This window comes from Rhipicephalus microplus, chromosome 3 (assembly GCF_043290135.1).
Source record: "Rhipicephalus microplus isolate Deutch F79 chromosome 3, USDA_Rmic, whole genome shotgun sequence".
Classification (NCBI taxonomy): Eukaryota; Metazoa; Arthropoda; class Arachnida; order Ixodida; family Ixodidae; genus Rhipicephalus; species Rhipicephalus microplus.
In genome coordinates this window covers 8,852,519-8,867,815 of record NC_134702.1, presented here as the reverse complement: position 1 = coordinate 8,867,815, position 15,297 = coordinate 8,852,519, and the positions used below count along the sequence as shown (strand labels likewise).

General features: G+C 42.0%; 2 protein-coding genes across 2 annotated transcripts in view; one reads left to right on the top strand and one right to left on the bottom strand.

The window, feature by feature from the left end:
• The window catches only part of LOC119183036 (ubiquitin carboxyl-terminal hydrolase 48), an 86,518-nt gene extending 74,325 nt beyond the window's left edge, over positions 1-12,193 (bottom strand). Inside the window, exons 1-8 of the mRNA XM_037433558.2 lie at positions 11,917-12,193; positions 11,302-11,422; positions 11,156-11,215; positions 9,190-9,283; positions 6,867-6,981; positions 6,104-6,161; positions 4,447-4,571; positions 1,964-2,072 (exon numbers count right to left, since the gene is read on the bottom strand). Of these exons, the coding sequence (XP_037289455.2) occupies positions 1,964-2,072; positions 4,447-4,571; positions 6,104-6,161; positions 6,867-6,981; positions 9,190-9,283; positions 11,156-11,215; positions 11,302-11,422; positions 11,917-12,050 (816 nt within the window). The 5' untranslated portion in view covers positions 12,051-12,193. The remainder of the gene's footprint in view (positions 1-1,963; positions 2,073-4,446; positions 4,572-6,103; positions 6,162-6,866; positions 6,982-9,189; positions 9,284-11,155; positions 11,216-11,301; positions 11,423-11,916) is intronic.
• A 299-nt stretch (positions 12,194-12,492) lies between these two features.
• LOC119163978 (uncharacterized) lies at positions 12,493-14,829 on the top strand. The gene is made up of 2 exons (XM_037416073.2): positions 12,493-13,219; positions 14,590-14,829. Exons 1-2 carry the CDS (start codon positions 12,635-12,637, stop codon positions 14,707-14,709), a joined length of 705 nt encoding a protein of 234 aa, XP_037271970.2. The 5' UTR covers positions 12,493-12,634; the 3' UTR covers positions 14,710-14,829.
• Positions 14,830-15,297: the final 468 nt, after the last annotated feature.

Here is a 15,297-nt window from a genome sequence, read left to right as displayed (position 1 = left end):
AAAAAAAAAATCCTCGGTGGTACATTGTCTTTGGGAGTCCAATAATAGACCAAAATCTTGAAAATTGCTCATGGCTAATGCTGACAGCGTGTGCAGCCGTCACAGCTTTCACATTTACAGCAAAACTATCTCAGGAGCTCCCGCTGTCGTACCGTTGGCTCACTCGATTGCTGCCGTCCGCCGTAACATGCACTTACATATATGAGCATGAAAGAGCAGTCTCTAAGCATTCGCTGTTTTCATGATGAAAGTTGAGGTTATGAAGTGTGGAAGCTTGGGCAAGTTGGTAGAACATAACTGAATGCAGGAACAGCGCAACCTAGAAGTAGTTACTTCTTAACTACGGAAGCGAAAAAAACAGGACAGAAAAGAGCGCTGACTTTCAACAAAGATTTAATATAATAGTTTTGCTGACATTGTATCGTAGTAGTTGTTCCTGCACCCTTCTACGCATGCCCAATTTTCTCATTTTTCGCCTATCTATGTACACCACACCGATAATAAATCTTTGTTGAAAGTCAGCGCTCTTTTCTGTCCTTGTTTTTTTCGCTTCCGTAGTTACGAAGTAACTACTTCTAGGTTGCGCTGTTCCTGCATTCAGAAAGTTGAGGGGCGACAAAAGTCCCTTGCTGCTTTTCTGCTGGCTCCCGAACGGCAAGTTTTCGAATACCGCAAGCCGGGCATGCCGCACCTGCCACAAGTGCCGTCAGCATGAGGGTGTCACACAAAACTGCCGTTGCACAAACCTCATCCCGCGGTCTTTCGTCTTTCTCGAAGAAGCCGAGCTCTTTTATGAGGCACTCGACGATAACGCCGTTAGGCCTAGGACACGCAAGGTAGGTTCTCTTCGGTCACCGTGGTTCATGGCACTTTAAGCCGCTTTCCCTTAAACTTGTGCTTCGTTTGAAACTTATGCGGTCTCACGTTGCACTTTTTCGGGCTTGTCATCGCAGAAATATGTGTAGACCCGCAGAAAAGCCGACGAACCAAATGCTGATGGCCATCTATGACACAGCTGACAATGACTCGGTAGCCACTGGCGATGCGGCTGAGGGCGTCGCGCGTTTCAAACCGCTTAAACCACATAATAAAAAAGCCTAATCTTTATTATTATTTTTTGCCCACGTGCAAAACTGACAATCGTTGGAGCTGTTACAAAAATCTGGCAAACATAAATAGGGCACCGTTAACGCTGTTTCGACGACGTTCTCATTAAAGCACTTGGGTCTCATGTTCCTGTGTAACAGTTCTGCGCTTCCTACCAAGATGTAAGAAGGCCGGACGCAACATTCCCAACCGCCCGCAACGGAGAGCAGAGTGCAGTCAGAGATGGCCAATATCAGTGCAAATTCAAGAACTTTCAAGCCACCGCCATGCATTCATACATATTTTTTTTCTTGCGTTTTGCTGTTCGAATTTAGTTTTGAAATTTTCACAGATGAAAGAAAAAGGTGTAAGGATTACAACGCAATTACAACCAGAAATACAAGAAATTTCGCCTAAAACATGATTTTTTAATTCGCACCTCTCCTTAATAACAAATTTTTATTACTTTTGAAATTACAGTTTTCTTAGCTTAACATACCTTATTGATCCCTACAACAGTGTTTATTTTCACTGTATTCGTACCAGGATGCTCAAATTTAGAATGAATATGCTTTAATAACAAAAATGTAATTGATATTTTATTCAAAATTGGTGAAGCTGCTCAAAAGTTGACTCGAATTCTGCACCCCCTCCCCCCATTGAGGCACTTATGTATGTCATTTTCCTGGTGCCTGTTGGGACAAGAATAACACAGAATGCATAAATCAAACTCAGAAATATGGTGTACTGGCCCCTGAAAGGAGCCCCTTAACACAGCTAGAATGTGACTGGTGCAAGCTGGGTTCAAAAAAATGTCATCAGAAAGCATCGTAACCACTATAAGTAAGAGCACCAGATCATGTTGAGGTGTACTTGCCCTGAGGAACTGATTGAGCGCCTCTTCCAAATGCCTAAGGCCTTTGATGTTGAGGTCCAGCTCATAAAACTTGGAAGGGCATAAGGATTCTGTGCTGCATTCAAGGCACCTGCAGGAACATCAGGTACTGGAGTCTCAAGAAAAAAGTTGAAGGTGCAAGCTGCAGAAAGAGAAACTAGAACGATAGTGCAATAGAAGCTCGACAATCTCATGCTGTCTTTTCTATGTGGCTGCGGTAAAGCAACAAGCCAATGATCTTTTCTAAAGGGGCCTTGCAACCATTTTCCAAATAACCATCGAATAACTTCACTAAAGGAGTCCACTGCTTCAAGAATTGAACCGCTGCAAAAATTGTTTAGGATCTGTCAAGTACAAGCAGTCGGAAATTTCTCACGCATTGGAAGATAAGCAGGGAGAGATGGCACGGGTAAAATAAGTTATGTCATGCGCAGGTCATGACCATGAGCACTTTTTCTTTTTTTCAAATGGTCGACTTAGTTTCAGTGTGATTGTGAACATGCACCGGGGCAAGTGGGGGCTTTGGTAACAATGCAACTAACGATGCTCAAATCAGCCAATGGCCACAAATTTTCGTATATGGTGCAGTCATTGGGTATATGGCATCATTTGTAAAATAAAGAGGGAACGAGTTCTAGTTGACTTTAACAATTAATTATAAATTCCAGGCTGCATGCGATACTATGCTTGATTCGCATGTTCTCAGAAGCCTCAACTACTAATCAGATCCATTCTTTGAACATGCTGAAAAAGTGTTGCAGGGCCTATTTAAAAAGTAAGATATGACCACTACCTAATGCTACTGTAGCACATTAAGGAACAAATTTAATAAAAGAAATTTTACAGCCCGTGCTATTGCAGTATACAAGACCTTGCAAATATTCTTAGCAGGTGAGTGTGCTTGTAAACTTTCAAAGTTATTAAATAAAGTGTAGCTCTATTTTTGAGAACGCCTGGAGTGGGTAGGCAGACACTGCAGACATACTTCCTCACTTGTTCAAGTTAGTCAAGTTATTTATGACTTGCATGTTTACCAGAGCCATCAGGGCTGCCACCATTAAGAAAGCAATGTAGAAACACTGTAAGATGAGCAGTAAGGGGCATTGCTACTTGTGACTACTGGCATGGTTCAGTCATCTACAAGACAGCAGAGCGTTAAGACCAAGATGTGAGCCAAGTGCAAGAAGTACAAGCTGCACCATGAATCGGGACAAGCAAACTGAACAAAGAGACACTCAATGATGAAAAGTGCACCTCTATCATTTGCAATGTGCATGTTCTTTTAATGTTATACAGAACAAAAAGTGGAAAAAATGCTGACAACATTGAGGTTTTACTTAGAAGACATGAACTTTCTATTAAACGAGTTTATTTAATATTTTTTAACAGTTTGCTGTACTTTATGGAGGACTGTTAGCTTGCAGCGGCTGCACGCCAATACGAGAGGGGACGTCCCTGGTCGCTGCAGCTGAAAGGTGCACATGTTTCTGTCCTGCTACTTCCCTTTCTGCATCTTCGTTTTACATTCCACTCTCCTCCTTCCGCAAGGGTGCTGATACTGGACTCTCTTTCAGGGCTTTATTAAAGCCACAAGCATTGTTCCCTGCTGGCATCGTTCATAGCAATTCTAAGAATCGTAGTAGTAGGGGCTGAGAGGGGTTTTGAGATGTGGGCGACGGCTGGCATTGATGGCATACTCACTTCCAGTACATTAAGCTTTCCCAAACGTCATTATGTTCATGCTGTGGCTGCTAAACATGGCTGTTTGTTAAAAATGCACTATATTCGTTATTTTCCACTAGTTTTCAAGGGAAATGAAGGTTGTGAGAGAAACAAAGTTTTTGAGAAAAAACGACAGAGTACCAATTTCAGATTCAATCTTTCAGTTTGGCTGAAACTCTCAGTAACTAAAATTTTATTCAAGTGTACTTGCTACAGCCTTTCACAAGAAGTTAAACAAGGCAAGTTAGGCTGAAAGCCGGCCAAGCATGAACCACAAGGTGTGAATGCCTTCTTTTTTCACACCCTCAAAAAACTGGCGCAGTACAGTGTTTGCACAAGTCTACTACTTATAAGTACTGCTGTGCAATGCTTAGTAAGTCACAACAGGTTAGGAATAAGCCATAATTGCCAGTTACAGCTGATGAAGCGCCCTTGTTCTCTAAAGCAGTTATCACTGATCACCCTTGCAAAGTTGATGTACCATTTCATTTATCTCCTAGATAAAGAAATTCTCAACACATGTAATTGACGATTGAATAGTGCTAAAGGACACGAGAACTTAACTGAGAACGAGCTTGTTCACAATTTGGTGGCCTTATAACCAACACACTCTGCTTGCATGCTGAGGTTCAGATCAATAGCTCTGGTAAATAGGACAGGTTAATAGCACTTGTCAACAAAATTCTCAGACCAGTTGAACAGAGAAGACATGCTCGTGCCAGGACATGCATAATGGTACGCACTTGGTGACATAATCGTATTCTCCTGCATACTGTTCCTGCACAATGGTGCGTGCACTGAGCTGTCGCTGTGAGGACAAGTGCTTTTCCAGTAGACACATCAGCAGCTTGCTGAATTCTTGCGCATCCTGAGAAAGAAAGCAGGGAAAGAACTTCAGTTTGCACACAAATCCCTAAACTTTTAAGGGGTCTACAGCACACGAGAATACACAAAATGAAAGGTAAAGGTGAAATATGCTTGACGCTGCTTTCGAAATTGTCGCACTTTTTTGGAGCGACTGCTGCAAAAATCCATGGCATGAAGGGGCACCGTCACAGGAACGTCAAGAAGGCAGTGTCGCTGCCCATCTTGCAGTTTTCAATTTTTACTAGCTCGCCAAGCCTCATCTCATTAGAGGTGCGAATTTTCACAGCAGTGAAGAAGGCCGATTCACCACCAAAGCTCAACTGATGGGCTAGCAAATGCACACATGTACGCGAATTTCTTTTTCATCTAGGGTTGCAAGTCAACCGAGGGTTTTGCAAATAAAAAATATTGCTGTTATGCTACTTTTCAGTATAATACTCCCCTACAGATCCTTTTTATTGAAGCTGCACCATACAGCTATTCATCTGAAATTTTGCCTGACCAGGCGATAATAATGCCATTTTTTTAGCAGTGGTTTTTCCACGCATCTTAAGAATAAAGACAGCAGGTGGCACATCTATTACAGCAAGTTAAAAAAAAGTATACAGTGACAAAAATCTGGCAAACATAAGAGTAGCGTTAACACTGTTTTGATGATATTGTCATTAAATTTTAGGAACCCTTACTTGGAGATATTATCAGCTTTTAAATTTTTTTTTTTCTGTTTCACAGTAGTAAATTCACTGTTTTCCAGTAATGTTAGCAAGCACATGGGGTCATGATGTCAATTCACTTTCCTTACATAAAAAACTTTTTTTGGCAGTTTTATACTAAATGCAGACAAATCATAGGTAGCTGTTAAAAACTCGCATATAAAGAAAGTTAAAGAAAAAAACCTGTTATTAACAGAAACCATACTTGGTTTTTGAGACCACTCCTGCACAAAAGAACACAAGTGTTTTGCTAAAATGATAGCAGGACAATGCATGTAACAATACTTTGCACTGCTTCCATCTGATTACACTTCTGCCTCTTCAATTTCAAGCACTGATCTCAAGCCATAGTTTATATCTACAGGTTCAAAATGACTTGCATGCATTATCACCTTTAGAATCTTTTTCTATACTGAACTTTGATGCTTACATCTTTCTGAAAAACTGATTTTCTGAACACTATTTCCGGGCAGTTTCCAAGCTATTCTAACAAAAATGCTGTGCCTTAACTGTGACCTATACAAACTAAAGAAACTTGCACTATTGGTTTGTGAGAAACCACAAACATCTTTGAATGAAATAAATGATGCTGATTGTACAACTGACATTCAACCACAGAGGAAAAGAGTGAGTGGGACCCAAACATCATGTCTGCCTAAAAGCTGTTGCTGGAGCCATTTCAGCACCTAGAAAAAGTACCAACTGCATGTGGCGTGATTTGTGGAAGCACATCATGCCCAAAAATGTATGAAAAAGTTACCGTCAATATTAGCATGACCGCTGGAAAGAGTTTTGTACAAATGGCTGTACTCCTTATTACCTGCTGTTGAGTTGTGCTCAGGCCAAGACAGGTGATGAATGGCTCAGGGTCTATGTACCTGCACGAAATCAAATTGCAAAATTATGCAATAAAGGTACAACCAGCCAAAATTTTTTTATTAAAGTAATCAGAATGTTTCTTTGTTGAAGTGTGCGAATTGATGCTTCAAAAGGAAATATTGTGGAAACCTTGGGCTGTTATGAAAATTGATGCTTCCGCAGTCTAGGGATGCTTTGAAAATGGCTTCCTTACTATTCAAAAACTATTCAAACAGTATTTGGTTCCTATTCGATTCGATTTGAAAATTCACTATTTGCACACCTCTACTTTTAAGCAAACATTTATTTATGGTACCACATGTTATTCGTACAATGACAGCAGGTTGATAATATATTGAGACGTTCTGTGAAATGACAAATCCTAACCAACTAGCCCAGCAATGCACCTTATCAAATTACACAACACTGCACTTTTGTCAGTTTGACAAAAGAAATTTTTCTAAAATAACACTCTCTCACAATGATTCTAAAACAAAAGGCTGCAGCAAAGAGTGTAAATCATGCTTGTTAGATTATTATTAGATGACTAATCGTCAGCAATTAGTTGATGGCGTGAAAAGAGATCTAAAGAATACTCTTGATGGCAAAAGTTTAGAAGTTTCAGGCCATGTAATCAACAACATTACATGTTCTATATAGCAATTAGCAACATGCGGAAGTGATGCTTTCATTCAGCCATTCACAAGAGGGACAGAAGTGCTGACCTTCTGTTACTAAACTGAAGCTGTGCAAACAAGAGTTGCAGATGCCCGGTGACCGACGAAGGCTTGTATGTCGCACAGGAACCCGAGGCACTGGGAACTGTAACCTCTTTCTTTTCTGCAAAAGGCACAAGGACAGCAGCAAACTAAGACACGGTGCACACATGATGGATTATGTAGCAACACAAATATGCATCTCTGTGTCACAAAGGCACCCTGCTCCATGCACACAGCCTCACATTAATTGAAGCATATTGCAGAATCCTGCTCAGCACTAACACATCAGCTAATTTACTAAACAAAGGAAGGACATAAAAAACACTAACACAATAAAAGAACAGCAACCAGGCTAAAACTTTTTTTTACCTCTCCCAAACAAGCTTGCTAATTCGTGCCCATGAACGCAGCAATCACATTTTTGTGAATATCACAGTGTTGCAAGCTGCACAGTCGTTCCATTTCCAAAAACGATTCCCCTAACCCCTCTTCGAGCCCCTATCAATTCCTCCTTACACATGAAGTGATAAAATCTTGCCCATGGGCAACATTACACAGCAATGACTAGCTCGAATGGTCCTTCGCGCTACAAAACAGTGCATTGGCCCTTCAGCGATGCAGTTTCGGCCACGCAGTCTGCATCTGCATTTTCCTGTGCTGCCCTCTGCCATTTCGCTAGAGCCCCGAGACTACTCGGACAAGCGACATTGCCAGATGGTAAGCCTCCAAGATGAAAAGTCATCTCGCAATTTTACTGCTAGGAGAAGAGTGTATATTTCACCAGTGCCCCGTACTCCTTGCACCACGCTTGTTCCTGCGCCACTGACACAAGTGGCACAGGCCACTCTTTAGTTTCTTTAGAAGCCTTGCTATGTAGTTGGCTGCTCAGTGACGACATATTCACTGACGTTATGTGTTAGGTCGAAGAACGAGGCGTAGTGATGACAAAGAGCTACATCTGCCCATTTCAAGCGAGAAACCAAAACCAGCCGAATAGAGTTGTTCTGAGCACTTTAACTTTCTTATTACAGCACTTATTCGTTAAATTATTCAGCAGCATGTTCACACTGTACAAGCGCCCAATTACTTTTCCATCAGAAATTTCGGACCGTGAAGTTGCTTACTGGCCCGTTAATCAAAACTGAGCATCCCTGAAAAAGGTTAGCTGTGCAGCAAGTAGAATTGTAAATGTTTCAGTTGCACTGCCAGAAGTCAGAATTGAAAGACTGTAAAAAAAAAACAAAAAATGCACAATTAATATATAGAAAAAACTTACGGATGCACTAGCCAACTTATCATGATGAAGAATGGTGAGAAAGAATTGCTGCTTTGCCTGGATATAATAAGTGCATTGATATAACCATTCTTTTTTTAGGCTGTTTTTAGTCTTGAGTGTCAAGTTTGTTTGTTACAAATTATAACTACTCTTCCCTCCAACAGGACCGGTCAGATAACATTAATTAAATGAAAGATGGTGGTTATGTGACAACAGGATGACACTACCAAAGACAATATTTATTTTAACAACCTTGCTCCACGTCATGCACATTAAGGGAAGCAATATGGCAAATTTAATTGGAAGTTAAACAAATGCAAGCAGAAAATTACACTGTCTCCCACTAAAGAGAACCATGAATAGCATGTGAAGCAGTGCATGGGTCGACCTTAATTTTCGTACATCACGGGCACCTTGCCCGATGTTGACAAGCCCTTGTAAGTGAAGCATACCATGAATTCACTGTAGTTTCCGTTGCTGTTACTCGTCCCGAACTCTTGTTGGAGCATTCCGCGCGAGTTCGTCGCCACGTTACGTGGGAGCACGTGGGTTCATTGTGCATCTGCAGAAGCTCGTTCCCCGATTCGTCCTACCCAGCCACTCACACAGGCCTGAACGCACTAGCGCATGCCAGAGCATTCTGACAAGGATACGTGTTGGTTCATAGCGCTTCTGCAGAATCTCGTTCCCCGACCCACAGGATTGCTGAGGGGGAGAAGCCACATGGTTTTACGCAGCCCCTTACACATGCCGGAACGCGCTAGCATTCTCTAGCAGCGCTTGGGGCAGCTGTTGTGCGTGCGCAGTAAGAGTGGTTACGCACACCAGATTGCGCTTCACCATAAGCTTCTTCGCATCTAAAACATCATAAACAATATTTATAACTGCAGTAATGCTAAGAAAATAGCATAAACATGCTCCTCCTGGGCTATGAAAATTCTGGACATCATGGATATGCTCTGCAAAGAAGAAATAGTCTCATTATGGATGCTGCAACTATTTATTAATGGCGCAATGACTGTTGGTATGCAGTATACTAATGCTGGCACCTACCATTTGAAATTGCTCGCTTGGAACTCTCCTGTGGATCGTCCTGAGGATCCCATTGATACAGCGAATGTCTAAAAGCAGGGTTGTGGTACAACACCTGCACAAGACATATTTCACAAGCATAAATGTTTGTGTGGACAAGAACAGGAGCTCTTTCATTAAAGCATAACCATGGGCAGTGTTTTCATTCAAATGAACACATCTCCATAGTGTCATAATCCATCCTGTAGCAGAATAGGACGAGAATGCAAGTAAGTAGTTTTTTGGTACTTTTTTTTTCTTCCTTCAACCATAGTTTCATGCTGCACAGAGTGTTTCAGGACAGAGATGGTATCACTCAATGTGTGTTTGAGAGGTACTTTCATGCTGCTCCACAACCAGTGCATATGATGCACAAAAGCCAATTTAATCAAGCCAAGGAAGGCATAGAAGCCACTTTATTCCTAGATTCTCATTGTGGTGCGATAATTATGGCATAAGTGGAAAGGAATTAAAGTGAACGATAGAAGCATCTTGAAACCTGTGAAAAATGCATTCATATCCCCCCCACCCATTGATCTAAATACGCACAGCATCAGGTGATTTATGTCATAATTATTATGCAACAGAACCTTGAAATAATGCCTTCCTAGGCTGCATTGGGTTGTGTCTGAGAAAGAAATGAGCTCTTGACACATTCCCCTTCTTTCTTCATAGAAGTCGGTCTGGGAGTTGTCACTCCTACAATACACTGATGGCTTCTTCATGTAGATGAGGATATGATATCACTCAAACCATTTCACAGTGAAGAGAGAAGAAGTGCTACACTTTCGAGGCACAATGATCACCACATTATTCGAATGCCAAAGCTGTCTCTTTGCGAATTGCTACGCGCAGTGATGGGACATTTCAGAAGTACTCCCTAAGCTTGTTTTTTTTTTTTTTTCTAATAAAGTTGTATCCTCCTCCTCCTCCCTTAGCTTTTAATCATTCTTTGGTTGGTGCTGAGAATTTCCTCAGGCTACCCCTAGCCTTTCCACATATGTATTCATGGAGGAGATCAACTGTATTTACACACAGAACTTCGATTCATTGAGACCACGAATAAGGTGTCAAGTGCTCATCCAAATGCAAAGCTCCAATTTTTTGGCAGTGTCCACCTACGAAACTAATACACAGTCTCTCGGTTTCTTTCGAAAGCAAAGTGAAACGCTTCAGCGATGTAAATGTTTTGGTGCAACATGTACACATCATCTAATGCTCAACTACGTTGTAACATTGTCCAAAGGCACTTGCATGCATATGGCAATGATTTAACCATACATATCACAGAAAATTCTGAAAGAAATACTAAGCTCACATTTCTTTCTACTTTTGAATTTCCTCGTGCTTCTTCATCTGCTTTAATTCACATCAATTAACATGAGATTTACTATGCTACAGTCAAAAACAACAAATCATGTCCCCTATGCTTTTCTTGGAATAATCGTCTGCTGGATTAATTTCGTTACCCTAAGCCACCTGTTGTGCAGAGCTATGTCCCATCTACAACTACGCAGGTTTCACCAAACACTGAGTCAGTTCTCCATGTGTTGTGAAGTAGGAATAACCATCCCTTAATACTTGAGGGGTATTCGAGGTACACTAGTAAAGTAACACAAACAGGACCTTAGAATGAAGAAATTTTGGGGAAGTTTGCACGGCGTGTACTAAAAACAGCAATGTTGCTGTTCGCTTTTTTTTTTTTTGCAATGTGCTTGCAATAGTTTCGAGCCCCTGTTCGAATACTTAAACACATTCTCTATACGAACAGGAGGGAGACTTTGACTTTATTTTTCTCGGTCAATGTTTTCAACCACAATTTTCACACTGCCGTTTTCCTGAATGGGAAAGCGAATGCACTCTCGTATCACAGAAATGACCTTTAAACTGACGGAATAATGCATCAAGGCAAAACGTAATTGTTTCCACATGATTTCAACGTACAGACCTGGAGAAAGCTGTTTAGGTAGCAGGTTGCGCCAAGGTTCTTGAGGCCGACAAAGCCGCCCTACAAAACAAACGAACATTTGCATGTAACAAACTTTTCGGATTTATCGAATTTCAAACGTGAGTCTGTACTGCAGTTCACTGTACCTCAGGCCTCCTCTCCGCATTGGGGTCACCCACATCATGCCAGGCACTGTCTTTTAGTTCTTGAAACCAATTCCGTTCTCCAAGTCCCGATAAGCAACGGGGATTACCTGAACAGTTTCGCCTTCAAGAAAACAAGTGATATACACGCAGATTACAACTCTAGATTAAAACAATGATAACAGTGCAATTATTATAACAAATGTGAGGACCAGCTGGTTTCAGCTACAAGTCGATGTTGAACTCGGCAACTAATAGGTGAAATAATGCTCGATCTGTGGTCAATGCCTGCGCTGAAACAAAAGCAAACCGGTGTTACGCCGGCGTTCCGTGAGTGAGAGTCGAACCCGACGGTACCATACGAAGGGTACACGGGTTTGGAAGGCCACACTTTGTCATTGCACGTTCTCGGAGGCAGGGTCGCGTTTTCTGCAAACGATCAAGATGTCGAGCGCAGCAGGCTTCGATACACACGCACACATGGCAACTACGAGCGCGTTTCCCGCTCATTTTGCAGCATTGGGACACCGAGTTACACAGCGCGTGCTTCGGCTTGCTCGGCACCTGGAGCCGGCGATTAACACACCACCAAACCTGATGAACAGCGCCCGCACTTACCTGCAGGTGTTCGCCGAGCAAGAACCACATCTAACCCGGTACGCAGCTTCGATGTGTTCTTGTTTGACATCGGCTGGTTCCACTATTTCGGTCCATTGCCACGCTATTTTATCCAGCTGCAGCTTCGAAGGCATGACGACATCAATCTTCAACGAACCATGGTACCTTCATCAGTTGTCACACTGTGAAAGACAGCTAGCAAAATTGTTCCGAATACGAGCCACCGCACAGTGCAAGATATAAGGCATCGTTTCGGATAGCCCGACACACGCTGGATACACGGTGCACTACCGCAGTATAACAGTCAGTTTAGCTGGCAATCAGTACTCCGCAAAGCGCACCTGACACATCACACCACTATAAGACCGCCGAGGCATTTTTCGAAGTGAACTAAACAAACAGCGCGGCGATCGGCAACATCCAGTGCTGAGGTGAAGCGTCATTTAAGGAGCAGGAAGTGCAACAGCCCGTCAGGCCTCAGATGCAGGAAGCGGAAGTTACGCATCCACATGGTCGTCTGCTCTTAGCAAATGGCGCGTTTTTCGCATGCCTCATCTCGCCTTGAGGGCGGTGACTACATAAACAAAATATTTGTTTACGAAAGAACGCGTTACGAGCTCCTGGGCCACCATGCGCTCTATTAATAAACCCCGGTTCCACAAAGCGCCATTTTCTAGCATCCTAAACTACTCTCGTGAAGTGGTATGCCGCCGATTTCATGATACAAGCTTTACGCGACTTTTTCCTCTTTTTTGGCGCATTCGATTCGGAACACATGCTCCTTGCGTACGCAGTGCGCGTGGCGCACCTGTGTGTATACGAGAAGCACTGCCCACGCAATCGTCATCATCGTCTACAGATTGCTCAGTGTGTTGCTTTCAGGTCGCGATCGAACGATCACTTCAAAAGCCAACAGGTGAACGCGCCGGAGAGCGTGTTGCAACTGCCCGCGCTCGGAATGGCGCACAGCAAACAACTGTCGCCCGAAGAGATTGCAGACATAAAGGGCGCCTTCCTGCTATTCGACCGCAACGGCGACGGCGTCATTTCGTGCGCAGAGCTCGAGATGGTGCTGCGTGCTCTCGGAGAAAGCCCCAGCGCCGACGAGATGGCGCGCATCGTGCGCCAGGTGGACCGCAACTTCAACGGGAGCATCGACTTCCAAGAGTTTTTGGCCTTCATGGTGCGCAAGATGTCTGTGCGCATCAGCACACGTGCGGATGTCCTCAAAGCGTTTCAGGTCTTTGACAGGGACTCCAATGGATACATCACGAAGACCGAGCTGATACACATCTTCACTAAAGTACGCGCACTTACGTCGAAAATCAGTGTTGTATGTCAGCCAAATTTTATCGCTTGCCTCTAATATATTTAAACTAGATGGTGGAATGCATATTTAAATATGCATGCAACCGTTGACCATGCATGGTCGACATTTATTATAAGGAACAAGATGTTCTTGTTTAATGAATCTTGCATTCGGTTCAATAGAAAATGGCTTACTTACAATGCAGACCAGTACACCTATGCTCCTCACCAAAGCCTAATGTTAACCAGTATGGCTCAAGATATATGAAGGCAGAATGGTTCATCAGCTTGGAATTCGAGCTAACTGAAAGTCATGACACAACTCGGAAGAACAGTACCCAATAATGTTACAGCAATACAAAGTGGTCAAAAAGGCACCCCTTCATCCATTTAAAACCATAAACTTTTGCTGAAATCTCTAATAAAAGTTTTCGAATATTACAAAATAGTCTGCAGCCTTAGATTTTTTATTGAGATTTACATGGCTTAATTGGCACTTTATACATAAGGAGGTTAATATAGCATTATCAGCGAAGCCCCCAATAGCTGACCCTGGCAAGTCTAAAATATCTCACCTGTATGCATCGAAGGTTGCAAGTTTAGCCCCTGCTGGTGACAAGCTATATTTTCGTCCTGTTTTACCATAATTACAAGCCTCCCGTATACTTTTCTTGACATAATTGTCTGTGTTATCTTTAATGTACTGTATGTACCAAGTAACTTGACCTTCATGCAGTAATCATTCAGGGATGTATTCCAGTCAGCACAACAGGTGCAGTGAAAGGGAGCATTATTGGTGTTCAGGAAACTATCGCAACTATCAACGATGTGTATGTACAACTTGCTAATGAATATTAAGTATTAGCTAATTCTCTTACTGAAACTTAATTTCTACTTTTCTAATTTACACTTGAAATTTCAGACAATGTTACAATCACGAGTACAACTCTGGTATCGTAGTTTTCATTGTGGTCACAATTTACACTTCACTTTTCTACCTCTAAGCCTACCCGCTTAAAAAATAATAAAGCTTTCTGAACAAAACTTTTCATGGTATATGCTCGTTGACTAGGCAATTAATGGTATGTGAAAAAACAGGAGCATAACATAGGCCGAATTTATCTTCAAAAGCACACCTTTGAAATAGAAGCGTGCTTCTTGACTGGCTGCATGGACAAGCAGCAGGGTATGTCAAAAATATACAGAGCTTTTATGTCTCTTTATGATTCGAAGTGGAAGCCTAATATGAACATTAATAGTTTTGGAATGAACGTGCACATTAAACTGCTGAGGTTTTTCTGTAGAATCCTTTACAAGTGAGGTAATCACTCAAGTTCACTTCAAATATATTTTTTTTTTTTTCAGGTTGGGCAGAGTATGACCCTTGAAGAAGCTGAAAAAGTTATAGCAGAAGTGGATGCCGACAAGGATGGTCGCATCGACTATGCGGAATTTCTCAACAAGGTGATGAACAGAATGCCTTGATTTAGAAGCTGCCAGACAGCGATTCAAAGGCCTCATTTGCACCTTCCTTGTTCCACCATTACTACCCACAGCAACTTCATGTGACCATAGCGCACGTGGCGACAAAAACATTTTCTTAAATACCTTACACATTTGTACCGGTGCTCTCATGCTATGAACAAGTTCTACATACTCCATTCCAAGCAGAATATGGTCAAGTCATTAAGAAAAAGGTTATTTCGCATTTACCTTTCTCTTCAAACTCTTAATTTAATGCACATGCAAGTACTTGTAGAAGGTGGAGAGGACCAAAAATTTTTGGCCTTCCTGTAATATTAGCTGTCTTCATCTAGCTACATAATCTGCAATAAATTCTTAATTATTTACGGATTGTGTATTTTGCCCATATATTTACAGCAGCTTGTTGTGCAGTCAATCATTTTATAAATGGCTGGCTTTCAGTTGCACGTGTTCCGGTCTCACATTTTCATGCAAAATTTAACTTTCGTGCTGTTGCATTGGACTGCATAAAAAGCTGTGCTTAAGATAGAACAAGTACACAGTAAAGGAGCTCCCACATAAAATATCTGTTTGAAATACATGTGGAAG